The sequence below is a fragment of the Bombina bombina genome, chromosome 3, assembly GCF_027579735.1.
Source record: "Bombina bombina isolate aBomBom1 chromosome 3, aBomBom1.pri, whole genome shotgun sequence".
Taxonomy (NCBI): Eukaryota; Metazoa; Chordata; class Amphibia; order Anura; family Bombinatoridae; genus Bombina; species Bombina bombina.
In genome coordinates, this window is record NC_069501.1 from 185,911,173 (window position 1) to 185,926,550 (window position 15,378).

General features: G+C 40.7%; 1 protein-coding gene across 3 annotated transcripts in view; it reads left to right on the plus strand.

The window, feature by feature from the left end:
* The window catches only part of ARL6 (ADP ribosylation factor like GTPase 6), a 474,277-nt gene that overhangs the window by 325,033 nt on the left and 133,866 nt on the right, over positions 1–15,378 (plus strand). For all 3 annotated transcript variants that reach the window (XM_053706042.1, XM_053706044.1, XM_053706043.1), the window contains exon 5: positions 11,254–11,348. In XM_053706042.1, coding sequence (XP_053562017.1) covers positions 11,254–11,348 — 95 coding nt within the window. The remainder of the gene's footprint in view (positions 1–11,253; positions 11,349–15,378) is intronic.

Here is a 15,378-nt window from a genome sequence, read left to right on the forward strand (position 1 = left end):
TACAGCGAATAAACGCATAATATAGTGGTTAATGGCAGGAAGATATAAGTACATATGCAAAAAATCTCATAAAATAGAATACAAATTATCAAGAAAGGACTACATAAAAAGGATATATACATACAACATATGATCCAGATCATATGGCAAAGTCCTTACTGCTGCTCCTTCAGAACCCACCGGTAGGAAGGGGTGGTGCTAAGAAACAAAAAAGATGAAGAGAAAGCAGGAGCGTAAAACGGCTGATCTGAGTGTAGTATAAATAACAACTTTTAATAAAATCAAATAAAAACACACTCACACTTTGCAACTTCAAACATATATGAGGTATGGTAAAAGCACATCTGTAAGATAAACAGGAACACCTCGGTCTCCCTTTATTCAATCCAGTCACTGAACGCCTGTCTGACCAGTGTATCTGTGTATGCCCACAGCAGCATCTCATGTCCAAATCAGCGTAGCTGTGCAAGCATCACGTTTCGTGGGGCTCCTCCCCACTTTGTCAGAGGCATCAATATATGTGTGTATATATATATATTTATATGTATTGGGTACTTGTAAAGCACGGCTATTCACCCGTAAGGGTCTCAAGGAACTTCTCATTTTATCGACCTCTGAAGGATGAAAGGCTGAGTAGACCTTGCTACAGAGCTCAGCCACAGTGTCTTAGCATGCTGAGGTGTGTGTGTGTCTGTAAATACATATATACACAAATAAATACATATGTACACACAAATATAAATATATATATATACAGTATATGTGTGTGTATACATACATGCATATACATCTTTAGACATGTATATGTATGTATCTGTATGTTGAAGCCTTTTTTTTCTAACACCTGAGACCTCCTATGTTTAAGCCTTTATAATTTTTGTGTGCAATATTTTTTTGAATAATTTTTATTAGATAGTATTATTTTGAGTGTAACTATAGTGTGTAATGTATTTTTTTTATGTGTTTTGTGACACTTTTATGTTTCGCAGAACAGTTAATCAGAGCTCTGAAGTAATTATTCTAGTGTAAAGCTTGAGCGCAATTGCGTTTACTTTCAACTCGTAATACCAGCTGTAAGCCCGACAAGCGCAAACCCACATGATAAACTCCTTATCACGCTCCACTCAAAATCTAGCCCTTAGTGCTTATCACTAAAAAAATTACGCACAACTTGTGAAATCATAAGACAAATTGTTGAAAAAAATAGGATCCCCTGTGTTCAGAATTACCAGACAGGTATAGGTTTGCTATTGGTTTTGGTAAGTAGAATGCGGCTAACCACAGTTTTTAAAGAAGATTATTAAACACATTATGGCAAAGGGTCCAGGGCCCATTTGGTAAAGCATAACTGCCAGAGTTATCAAAATTGCCCCCTAAACTATAAATATTTTTAAAGTAGACAATCCAAGTGGTCACCAGTCACACAGAGGTAACTTCTATTTCCAATTTTGCTTAGTTCTTTTTTTTATCCTTTGTTAAAGAGTAATCCTAGGGGAGCATGTCTTTTAGCCATCTGGCAGCAGTGTTTGTAACTATGTATAACACTGCTATGAAATTGTTGCAAACACTCCTGCCACAGAATACTAGACACACAAACAAAGCAAATTTGGTAGTAGAAGTAAATTGGAAAATTGTTTAAAATGACATGCTCTTTCTGAATCATGATAGTTTCAAGGGATACTGAACCCAAGTTTGTCTTCTTAAAGGGAAAGAGTCCACAGCTGCATTCATTACTTTTGTGAAATAAGAACCTGGCCACCAGGAGGAGGCAAAGATACCCCAGCCAAAGGCCCAAACACTCCCCCCCCACTCCCTTCATCCCCCAGTCATTCTTTCCCTTTTGTCCCAGGAGGTTGGCAGAGAAGTGTCAGAAATTTTAATTTTTGTCTCTTATGGAGGGTAGTACTCTTCGGCATGGGACAGGAGTTTTAAGTAGTACTGTCTATCTCTCAGTGAGGGCTTGGATGAAAGTTAGAGTCCTGAGATGCAGGGAGAGTCTTTTTGTGAAACCATCCCGACTCAGATTAACAGCTCCTCAAGCAATCGGCATTGTCGAACTTCGCTCCGCTGCCTGCTTTCTTCTCTCAAGTCCATGGCGGAGGCGATGCTACTATCCGTCACACTTGAAAGGCTGTGTTCCTGTTCCACGGCATAAATTCTGGTAAGATTGTTTCATTTTACTTTATTCATCAATGTACTTTAATGTGAATGTTTTCCCGAGAGGCTACCACCTTGTCGGTTTAACTTATCATAAGGGTCTCAGTAAGTCTCTTGTAGTATCTTGGAGTCGAGGGTTAATATCTCCTAAGGGGGGTTATTGAACAGGGGGGTTTATAATCATGTTTGTTATGTGATTCAACCTGCTTATGTGTGATGTTTATGGGCTTGTGGTTTGGAACATTGAGGCCTTTGGAAGTGGTGCGGCCTTTTGGTTGGGCGCGCTTTTTTGGACTGTACAGTTCACCTTGTGTTCGGGCGCGGTTCCGTTTTCCATTTCCGCATTCCTGACCATGTGGGGAAGGTAATTTTCTAGTCCGCAGGGGTCTGGATATCGTCTATCCAGTTATGGAGGATTTTGATGCTGAGACTGTGCTAATTTCAGATTCAGTTACAGAGAATTCTGATACTGAGACTATTTTGATTTCAGATTCTGTGTCTGGTGACAAATCCGGATTGGCCTTGTTGACACTTCAACCAGTTTTGTTCCGTATGCCATTTCAGAGCGCCTCATTCCTCAGGCTTGGGGAATCAAGGGACTGCTGAGCCATCCGCCTCTGGGGGTCCTGTCCTCCGAGAGGCGAGTTCCCTACCAATTCATATGTCTACTTATGCAGGTAACCCAGTTTCCCCCCGAGGTTGCAGCGTGTTTTCGCTTCCACATAATGTTGGCGATTGTTCATCTGCAGAGTCCAGACGTTTATTTCAGAATGTGCTCGTGTCCTATTGTCCCTGACCTTCCACCTTGGGGAGGGCCTCTACAGTTCCCCGCGGTTGTAACTGTCCCTGAGTGTTGTGCTTTTCGTTACAGGATTGTGCCTTCGCGTATTGCTCAGACATGTTTTTCAGTTATTGAATGACCCTATCGTTAACAGATACAGGGATTTTCAGTCTGCTAATTCGAATGGTGCACCTCATTAGACATGTGGGGATGACATGTGGGGATGAAGTAATCACTTGTTTGAGATTTTTCCCAGTTTTTTTTAAAGATAGGGCTCCGTTTGGCTGTTCCTGCGGGTAGGCCTTATACAGGTAGCCCTCAGTTTACGCCGGGGTTAGATTCCAGAAGGAATAGTTGTAAATCGAAACTGTTGTAAATTGAAACCCAGTTTATAATGTAAGTCAACGGGAAGTGAGGGAGTTAGGTTCCAGGCCCCTCTCAAAATTGTCATAAGTAACACCTAATACATTATTTTTAAAGCTTTGAAATGAAGACTTTAAATGCTAAACAGCATTATAAACCTAATAAAATAATCACACAACACAGACTTAACTTGCATTTTTCTGCAAACAGTTCTTTCTATGCATTCCAATTTGGACTGATTTATAGACAGGAAGATCTTGTTCCTTTGAAATCTGCTCGATAGCTCAGGTCTGGTTAAACTGATTAATTTCAGCTTGCTTGGCTTTGCTGCAACACAAGCGGACAGCTCCACCTACTGGCTATTTTAATAAATGCACTGCTTCTCAATGCTTTTCAATAGCAGTCACATGACTGGAAAAATAGGTTGTTATTCTGAAACGGTGTAAATTAAAATGTATTTATATCCGATGGGATGTCTTTTATTTGTTTTTGTTTCCTTCGGGAACCTTCTGGGATTGATACTCTTTATTATTACTTCGGAAGTTGTTTTGGACATGTTAGTCCTATGTTAAAAATGTCTGTTTTCTGTTTTTTCCCCTATGAAGGAAGATTTATGCAGCTTGCCGGTTAGGACCCTAGGTGAAGGCTGGTCTTGTCGGGTTTGTTCGGTCTTGCGGCTGTTCAGACGCGCTGTTCTGCTCGGCTGGTTCGGTAGAAGCGCTGAGTGCTCAGGTTCTCATTGTTTTTCATGTTCAGCTAAGTATTCGAGGGGACCTGTGGCTCCATGAGGTGGGTAGGATTGTTTCAGTACTCATAGCCTTCAGTCATAGATGGCCGGGCAGGGGAGTTTTTCAGCTACATCACTCTATCTGACATCTGATTTCATCAGAACTTAACCTCCCCCATGGGTTGGAGTGCTTAGCGCCCCTTGCGGCAGTTGAGCGGTTTGGCCTTCATTTTTAGGCCTCTGGATTTGTCCTTTTGGGCTTGATCCAACAGCTTGTACGGGATAGCTGTCTAGCATGCGGAAGGTTTGCAGTTCGAAGCTAGTTGCAGCTTTTGACACCTTGCAGGTGTACGTGTAAGCTGTTTATAGGGTATCTAGATGCAGCTCTTACTCTTTGACATGTACTGTCTGTCTGAGTTATAAGAGACCTTTGGGTCTTCTTCCATTGTCTCCGGTTGGGAATCTGTGTTTCCGGGTGATGGTTGTTCCCTGCGGGGACTTTGTTTAGCTCTGAGTTTTCCGGAGCTGGGTAGGCTTAGTGCTTTTCTCTTCCTTGTGTCCTCTGCTTGTGCGGAGGTGATAGGGAGACTAGTCATATTAGTAGTTTTTATTTATTTTTTATTTTTTTTATCCTGAGGCTTTGAGAAGTATCTTCATATGACTTCTAGCCTTGCTCCTTGGAGCATTGGATTTTAGCTAGGGGTGGTTCCTTCCTTTGGTCGGGGGTTTCAATTTTTTCTCGCCATCCAAATTCTCTGGATATGCATCCATATCCCTTATGTCTGGCTTTTTGACCAGTTGGGGTGTTTAGTTCAAGGGTAAGGTTTGCCTGAACTATTAGGTGCCCGTGCCTGTTTTTCTTCCTGAGACTTCCGGTTGCTGAAGCTTTGCTTGGCCTTTTTCCTGACCCAGTTTTTGGTGGTTTTTGAATCTTGGATTTCAGGGCTGGTCGGGGTGTTCCACGGTAGTGGAACTTGGGCAAAGTCCTTGCTCCATCTACCTGACCTGGTCATGGTTGGCCAGGTTTTCAGAGTATTTTTCCACAGAGTATCCCATGTCATCTGGTGGTTAACTGTGTGGCTTGCGCCTCAAGGGTTGTTGGTTCATACCCAGTTGCTGGCGCTGGATGTCCAATTTCTGGTGCGCCTTAGGGTTGCATTCCCCTAGTCAGCTTGCCAGTTTTCCTGTGGATTCCCTGCTCTGCATGCGAATGATTTGGCTGTGCCTCTGCTTGGCAAGCTACTTGTAGGAGGGTCCTTTTCTAGGACATCTGTGTTAACATAGAAACATATAGAAACATAGAATTTGACGGTAGATAAGAACCAAAAAGGGTCATCAATTCTACCCATATTACATGTTACTTTTTCCTTAGGATAGCCTTATGCATGTCCCAGGCATTTTTAAATTCCTTTACAGTCTTTGTGTTTACCACCTCAAATGAAAGTTCATTCCATGAATCCACCACCCTTTCTGTAAAAAAATGCTTCCTTAAATTTCTCCTGAATCTGCTACCCTCTAACTTTAGATTGTGACCCCTTGTTTTGGCATTTATTTTTTTGTGAAAAGGTTTCTATCATGTCACCTCTTTCCCTTCTATCCTCTAAACTATACATATTTAGATCATAGGGTCTTTCTTTGTACGTTTTATATTTTAGACCATGTACCATTTTAGTAGCCCTCCTTTGGACAGCTTCTAGTTTATTTATATCTTTCTGAAGATATGGTCTCCAGAACTGTACACAGTATTCCAGATTTGGTCTAACTAATGATCTGTAAAGTGGCATAAGAACCTTGCTATTTCTGCTACTAAAACCTCTTCCAATGCAACCAAGCATTTGACTGGCCTTGCTGGCTGCACTGCGGCATTGTGTACCAAATTTTAAATCATCTGAAATAATAATTCCCAAATCTCTTTCTTCTTTAATTACAGTCAGTAATGTACCATTGAGACTATAATCGGCCGTTGGGTTTTTGGATCCTTGATGCATAATTTTGCTCTTGGTAATATTAAATTTCAGGTCCCATTTATTTGACCAGTCCTCTAGTTTATTAATATCACAGTTCATTTGATCAACTCCTCCTGGAACATCTACCCTGTTACAAATTTTTGTATCATCAGCAAACAAGGAAACCTTCCCATTAAGCCCACTTCCAATATCACTTATGAACATGTTAAACAGAACAGGCCCAAGAACTGACCCTTGGGGAACACCACTAGTAACTGCTGACTCATTTGAATGTACTCCATTAATTGAAACTCTCTGTCGTCTATCTTTAAGCCAGCATTCTACCCACTTAACAATCTTAACATCTATTCCAAGACAATACATTTTGTGAATAAGTTTGTTGTGTGGGACGGTGTCAAATGCTTTGCTAAAGTCTAGATATGCAACATCTACGGCTCCTCCCTGGTCTATTATTTTAGTTACATGGTCAAAGAAATCAATTCGATTAGTTAGGCATGATCTTCCAGCAGTGAAACCATGCTGTCCTTTGTCTTCTATGTTGTTTGTCTGAATGAAAGATACAAGTCTTTCCTTTAAAAGAGTTTCCATTAATTTCCCTGCAATTGAGGTCAAACTGACTGGCCTATAGTTAGCAGAATCTTCCCTACTACCCTTTTTATGAAGAGGGACTACATTGGCAATTTTCCAGTCTTTTGGAACACCTCCTGTTAGAAGTGACTGATTAAATAAATCAGCTAATGGAGTAGCTATTACGGATCGAAGTTCTCTTAGAACCCTTGGATGAATATTATCTGGACCCACAGACTTATTAACTTTCATTTTTGATAAAGCCATTGAAACCTCTTCCGCTGTAAAAAGAAAAGTACTACTCACATTATTTACAGTAACATCCCTTAATAGCATCTCACTATATTTACCATCTGTTGTAAAGACTGAACAAAAGTAATCATTTAAAAAGTTTGCTATTTGTTTATCTTCTTCCACTACTCTATCCTCATTCTTGAGTCTAACTATCCCTCTGTTAGTTTTTCTCTTTTCACTGATATATCTAAAGAAGGTTTTGTCACCATTTTTTACAGATTGTGCTATTTTCTCTTCTGCATCAGCTTTAGCCTTTCTGATTAACTGCTTTGTCATCTTTTGATGGGTTCTCCATTTTTCGTTATCCTCTTCTGAGCCAGTGAGTTTGAATTTTTTATAGACTGTCTTTTTTGTCTTAACTGCATGTGCTACTTCTCTTGAAAACCATATTGGTTTTCTTTTTATCTTACTTTTACAAACAAGCCTAATACAGTGTTTAGTTGCATCTAGAATAGCATTTTTAAAATATTCCCACTGTTCTTGTACTCCTGTAATCTGTGCCATCCCTTTTAGGGATTCATCTAGGTATCTACCCATATAAGAAAAATCAGTAGATCTAAAGTCTAAGACTTTTGTTTCACTATGGTTGCTCAGTACCTTTGCCTGAATATTAAACCATACAGACTGATGATCACTAGAGCCTAAGTTCTCACCCACAGACACCTCAGATACTATATCACTGTTTGTAAGTACTAAATCTAATATAGTTCCTTTACGTGTTGGTTCTTTTACTAGTTGCTCAAGAGATTCCCCTTGTAAAGATTCCAGGATATATTTACTTCTAGTTGTTTTGGCAACAGGTACTTCCCAGTCTACATCAGGCATATTAAAGTCCCCCACTACAATAACATTGCCCTTCATTGTAATTTTGGCTATTTCATCAATTAATAAATTGTCTGATGCTTCATCCTGTAATGGTGGTCTATATACTACTCCTATTCTAAACACCTGTTTCCCTTCAGTTTCTATAGTTACCCAAACACTTTCTACAATTTCAGTTACTTTAATATTGTCTTTCATGTACAGAGCAACTCCGCCCCCTTTTTTTCCTACTCTATTTTTTTTAAACAAGATGTAACCAGGTATGACTGTTTCCCAGTCGTGAGAGTCATTGTACCATGTCTCTGTTATAGCTAGTAAATCCAATTTATCTTGGATCATTATTGCAGTAAGTGCAGGTAATTTACTTACTAAACTGCGAGCATTTGTGCACATTGCACGTAGAATATTTCTAGAATTCTCAAATCCTTTTGCATGGTCAATACAACCCCATGCCTACATTATTCAAAGTCTTATTCCTAAAAGTAATATTTTTTTTCTTAAATAAACAAGAATCTAAAATTTGGTTGACTGTCTTGGCATGCTCTGCGGGACAGATGGGGTATATTAACTCTGCCCCCCTTTAGTTTAAATTGCTACTAATAAAGTCTTTAAATTCTTTACTCAATACCCCTGTCCCTTTAATATCCAGATGCAAACCATCCTTCTTATACAAGCTGCTATCAAGCCAAACAGGGCTTTGATGGCTAACAAAACCATATCTTCTCTCCCTACACCACCTCTCTAGCCAAGAGTTAAATTCTATAATACGCTGCATGCTTCCTTCTTCCTGTCCATACACAGGTAAAACAGCAGAAAAGGACAAAGATGCAGCCACATGATCTAAACAACTTCCTAGTTTAAAAAAATCCTTTTGCACAGCAAAAACATCATTTCTAGCCAGATCATTAGTACCTAGGTGAACAATATCATCTAACTCACTGTCTTTTCTAGCTGCCTTAACAATTTTTGAAATACGATTTAAATCTCTGTGAGCGGTAGAACCTGGAAGACATCTAACCTCTCTCAAATCTCCTTTATCATCATCTATCTGTACATTTCTTAAAATGGAGTCACCTATTAACAATTTATCTTCCCATTAGCCGGTGGCTTCGGGCCTTGAGGACAGTTGTTGCCCTTCTGGCATTATCCCTTTTCTTTAGGGGATATTCTCCTCCCTTGCTTGGGGCTTCTCCTGGATGGGAGGTTGCAAGGTGGGATTGGTTCCCCCTGGGGTCTTGCTGGCTCCAAGTCAGACTTGTTGGGCCTTTATTTTGATAGATCCTTAGGTCTTTGGCCTTGTTGTCTGTTTTCAGAGTCGGGTTGTACTTGTGCTCTGTGGGGATGGCTGTGCTATCCTTACGCTCGTTCCTGTGCCTGTTTTGGGATTCTTTTGTTCCCCTGTCTTGGATCCCTGAGGTGGGTTGGTCCAGCTGGGTGTGGGTCTGCAGGTCAGGATAGCCGAGCGGTCTAGGGAGCTGCGTTTGGGTCGCAGTCACCTCTGAATGTGTGAGCTTTGTTGAGTATATCCTGTTAGCTCAGCTAGGGTATAGACTCCTTTCCATTTGCTCCATTGATTTCTGAAGAGGGTTTACTCTTCCTTTGGGTTCCAAAGGGTATCCCCTTCTCAGGGGCCTCGATTGAGGTTTTGTGTTCCCCTTTTTAGGGACCTGTATGTAGGTCCTGCGACTTAGGTTGCCTGGAGCGTGCCCTCTGTTCGGGGGTTGCTTTTGCAGTCTGTTTCTTGCTTGACTACTTCTTCCTCGCAAGTACCCTCTGTGTCGTCCTGTTATGGACTCTGGTTTTTTTTCATCTGGGTGTATTACACACTTTTTCATGGTCGAATGCTTTGGTCTTCTATGGTCAAACACTGGGAGAACTTTGCCTCTTCAGTTGAATTCCGTGCTTGCAGGATGTGGAAGAAACGTCTGTTCTGTCTCTGTGCCCGGTCTTATCCAGGGATTCGCCTGGTATAGGCGTGGCCTCCTTTCCCTGTTTGGGCCTCTGTGAACTGGGCTCACTCTTGGAGGTGTTCTTTTTTTGTATTAGTTGACCTTTCGGTTTCCTCTGTTCTCCTTTGCCTTGCCCCCTTGGGAGTTTTGGCTGGTGTCCCCTTCATTTGTGGGGGGTGAGTGGTGGGGGACCGTCTGTTGGGCGACGGTGTCTCCTGGAGGACTGTTGGCTTAGTCAAGTCCGTTTGCGGTCTCTAGTTTGGCTTCTGGACTAGCTGCGAGTCAATGTCATTGGGGCTTTTCCTTAAAAGTTTTTCTCGGCTTCGGACGAAGCAGGTTTTTTTATTGGGTAGAGGTTCAGGCCTGGTGCGCTCAGTATGGGCTGCCTATTGTATCCTCCCTTCTTGGCATTCAGTGTCCTCTATAGCTTGGGTATTGTTTTCCCAAAAGTAATGAATGCAGCTGTGGACTCTTTCCATTTAAGAAGAAAAACATAAATTATGCTTACCTGATAATTTCCTTTTCTTCTGATGGAAAGAGTCCACATCTCCCCACCTGTAATTTTATGTGGGGCATCCTTTATATTCTGGCTCCATTCCCCCTGATATTTCTTCTACTGTTCCTTGTTCCTCGGCAAAATGACTGGGGAATGAGGGGAGTGGGGGGAATGTTTGGGCCTTTGGCTGGGGTGTCTTTGCCTCCTCCTGGTGGCCAGGTTCTTATTTCCCAAAAGTAATGAATGCTGCTGTGGACTCTTTCCATCAAAAGAAAAGGAAATTATCAGGTAAGCATAATTTATGTTTTTTTCTTTCGTGATTTAGATAGATCATGCAATTTTAAACATCTTTCTAATTTACTCCTATTATCAATTTTTCTTCGAGCTGGCCCATCTTTGGTTTATCACCTGGGTAGTGCTTGCTGATTGGTGGATACATTTAGACATAAATCAGCAAGCACTACCCAGGTGCTGAACCAAAAATGGTCTGGCTTGTAAGCTTACATCCTCCTTTTTTTAAAAAGATGCCAAGAGAACGAAGAAAAATGTATAATAGGAGTAAATTAGAATGTTGCTTAAAATTGCATGCTCTATCTAAATCATGAAAGAAAAAAAATGGGTTCGGTGTTCCTTTAATGTTGACTTTACTTCCCCTTTTAAAGTATTTTTTTTGTGTAAAAACAAACATTTTAAAATGTATTACAGTGGTTGTTTTTTTGGGGGGCTGTGTTTTGTAAAATGGATGTACCTGTACTGTGTTTTGTTTTAAACATTGTGAGGCGTGTCACTGTCCACCAATAGAGAAGTGGGAGTTCTGCAAATTAGACCCAATTACACAAAGTCTTGCACTTCCTGGTAGCGTCACAATTAAAAAAAAAAAAAAACACACAAAAAACAGGTTTCTCTAATGTTTCATTATGCACAAAATATTTTAAGCTTTTAAATATTGTTTTTATGCTAGAATTTATTTAGAGATTTCTGTCTTTTTAAATCCAACATGTAAGGGCACATTGAGGAATGGAGCTGAGACACTCAGACCTTAGGGAATCTACTACAATTTGCTATGCACTTTTTCCTACAGTGAATGATTTGCTTAATTATAAATCTGTCTCCTTTCTTCTCCACCATAGGGAAGGTCAGGCTATTATTTTTGTCATTGACAGCAGTGACAAGCTTCGAATGGTCGTGGCTAAAGAAGAACTGGATACTCTTTTAAATCACGCAGGTGAGATTGCTTGCTTTTCTCTTTCTCTGATCATCAGGCATTTTAGAAAAACTCATCCTGTCAGTGGCACCGCTGCTGTCTGATGCTACTGAAGAGCACTCAGCACAAATGATGTATGTCAGCAGTTCAAATACCTAAAGTCTTTCTTGACTGATTTTAATCTCGGCTTTCTCAGCTGTGAATGCTGTACATCCAAGCTTAGAACTGGCCAAACAAAAATCATAAAGCACTTCAGTGACTACAGATACAGTACAGCGGAGCATGGCAGCTTAAAAATTGTGTCATCTTGATGTAAAACATGCAGGCACATCACAAGGTTGTTTACCTGCTCTGTGATATCTCTGTTTAACCTTTGCCAATTACTTTATGCAGATTGATATGTTTGTGTTGGGTTTTTTTGTTTGCTTTTTAGCTAAAGTTACAATAAAAATGCACAAAAATCAATGAAAATTGTCAGACCATTTTCTTAACCCCTTCAGGACCGGGCATTTCAGACAAAAACTTCCCCAAAAGACCAGAGCATTTCTAACATTTTTGCCATCACTACATTTAAACAGAAATTAGCCTTTTTTATATTTACCCTTAAAAACTATATATATATATATATATATATATATATATATATATATTAGTATACAACCCAAAGTATTGATCTATTTTGCTATATTGATCCATTTTGGTATATTTCATGCCACCATTTCACCGCCAAATGCGATCAAATAAAAAAAAAATGTTGATTTTTTTTCAAAATGTTAGGTTTCTCACTGAAATTATTTACAAACAGCATTTGCAATCATGGTTGTAAATGCTTCTCTGGGATCCCCTTTGTTCAGAAATAGCAGACATATATGATTTTGACATTGCTTTTTGGTAATTAGAAGGCCGCTAAATGCCGCTGCGCACCACAATTGTATTATGCCCAGCAGTGAAGGGGTTAATTAGGTAGCTTGTAGGGTTAATTTCTTTCATATAGGTGGCGAGAGTCCACTAGCTAGTTACTGATGGGATATACATTCCTACCAAGAGGGGGCAAAGTTTCCCAAACCTCAAATGCCTATAAATACACCTCCCACCTCACTCATACCTTAGTTTTAAAAACTTTTCCTCCTTAGGAGGTGGTGAAGCATGATTTGCTTCTTCAGTGAAAGGCGCTTCTAAGCATATTGAAGCCCAGTTCCTCTCTAAGTGCAGTGTTTGTCTGAGGGATGTGAAGGAAGTATTGCCTGATGATACCATGTTTTTGCCTATGGGAAAGCTTTTCATAAGGCTCTCTGTAAATCGGTCGCAGAGATTCATCTGCTGCCTCCCTTATAGATCGACAATATACTCTTGTACCATTACCTCTGTTGATATGTTTCCGTACTGGTTTGGCTGTCTGCTATATGTGGATGGGTGTCTTACACGGTTAGTATATACTTTTATTATATATAAGACACTCTCAGCTATGGATTGGGCACTTTTTAACTAAAGTTATTATATATTGTTTGTATACATGCCTTGAGTCAGTAATTCAGTGTTCTTTTTACAGACTTTATTTGAGGCCAAATATTTGTCAAGGTTGGTAGAGTCTGTGAAACATTCTCGCCTAGATTTAGAGTTCTGCGTTAGCCGTCCAAACCAGCGTTAGGGGGTCCTAACGCTGGTTTTGTCCGCCCGCTGGTATTTAGAGTCTTGTAGGTAAGGGTCTAACGCTCACTTTCCAGCCGCGACTTTTCCATACCGCAGATCCCCTTACGTCAATTGCGTATCCTATCTTTTCAATGGGATCTTTCTAACGCTGGTATTTAGAGTCTTGGCTGAAGTGAGCATTAGAACTCTAACGACAAGACTCCAGCCGCAGAAAAAAGTCAGTAGTTAAGAGCTTTCTGGGCTAACGCCGGTTCATAAAGCTCCTAACTACTGTGCTCTAAAGTACACTAACACCCAAAAAATACCTATGTGCCCCTAAACCAAGGTCCCCCCACATCGCCGCCACTCTAATAAAAAATGTAACCCCTAATCTGCCGACCGCACACCGCCGCCACCTACATTATCCCTATGTACCCCTAATATGCTGCCACTAACATCGCCGACCCCTATATTATATTTATTACCCCCTAATCTGCCCCCCCCCCCAACGTCGCCGCTACCTACCTACACTTATTAACCCCTAATCTGCTGACCGGACCTCGCCGCTACTATAATAAATGTATTAACCCCTAAACCGCCTCACTCCCGCCTCAAAAACCCTATAATAAATAGTATTAACCCCTAATCTGCCCTCCCTAACATCGCCGACACATAACTTCAAGTATTAACCCCTAATCTGCCGACCGGACCTCGCCGCTACTCTAATAAATGTATTAACCCCTAAAGCTAAGTCTAACCCTAACACCCCCCCTAAGTTAAATATAATTTTAATCTAACAAAATAAATTAACTCTTATTAAATAAATAAATCCTATTTAAAGCTTAATACTTACCTGTAAAATAAACCCTAATATAGCTACAATATAACGAATAATTATATTGTAGCTATTTTAGGATTTATATTTATTTTACAGGCAACTTTGTATTTATTTTAACTAGGTACAATAGCTATTAAATAGTTAATAACTATTTAATAGCTACCTAGTTAAAATAAGTACAAAATTACCTGTAAAATAAAACCTAACACTACACTATCAATAAATTAATTAACTAAACTATCTACAATTATCTACAATTAAATCAACTAAACTAAATTACACCAAAAAAAAAATTACAAGAATTTTAAACTAATTACACCTACTCTAAGCCCCCTAAAAAAATAACAAAGCCCCCCCAAAATAAAAAAATGCCCTACCCTATTCTAAAATAAAAATTTAACAGCTCTTTTTACCTTACCAGCCCTTAAAAGGGCCTTTTGCGGGGCATGCCCCAAAGAAAACAGCTATTTTGCATTTAAATAAACATACAATACCCCCCCAACATTACAACCCACCACCCACATACCCCTAATTTAACCCAAACACCCCTTTAAAAGCCTAACACTAAGCCCCTGAAGATCTTCCTACCTTATCTTCACCATGCCGGGTATCACCGATCCGTCCAGAAGAGGGTCTGAAGTCTTCATCCTATCCGGCAAGAAGAGGTCCAGAAGAGGGTCCGAAGTCTTCATCCTATCCGTCAAGAAGAGGAAGAGGACATCCGGACCGGTAGACATGTTCATCCAGGCGGCGTCTTCTATCTTCATCCATCCGGTGTGGAGCGGGACCATCTTGAAGCAGCCGTCGCGGATCCATCCTCTTCTTCCAGTGATTCCCGACGAATGAAGGCTCCTTTAGGTGACGTCATCCAAGATGGCATCCCTCGAATTCCGATTGGCTGATAGGATTCTTTCAGCCAATCGGAATTAAGATAGGAAAAATCTGATTGGCTGATTGAATCAGCCAATCAGATTCAAGTTCAATCCGATTGGCTGATCCAATCAGCCAATCAGATTGAGCTCGCATTCTATTGGCTGATCGGAACAGCCAATAGAATGCAAGCTCAATCTCATTGGCTGATCCAATCAGCCAATGGGACTGAACTTGAATCTGATTGGCTGATTCAATCAGCCTATCAGATTTTTCCTACCTTAATTCCGATTGGCTGATAGAATCATATCAGCCAATCGGAATTCGAGGGACGCCATCTTGGATGACGTCACTTAAAGGAACCTTCATTCGTAGGGAGTCGCCGGAAGAAGAGGATGGATCCGCGTCGGCTGCTTCAAGATGGTCCCGCTCCGCGCCAGATGGATGAAGATAGAAGACACCGCCTGGATGAACATGTCTACCGGTCCGGATGTCCTCTTCTTGCCGGATAGGATGAAGACTTCGGACCCTCTTCTGGACATCTTCTTGCCGGATAGGATGAAGACTTCGGACCCTCTTCTGGACGGATCGGTGATACCCGGCGTGGTGAAGATAAGGTAGGAAGATCTTCAGGGGCTTAGTGTTAGGTTTTTTAAGGGGGGTTTGGGTTAGATTAGGGGTATGTGGGTGGTGGGTTGTAATGTTGGGGGGGTA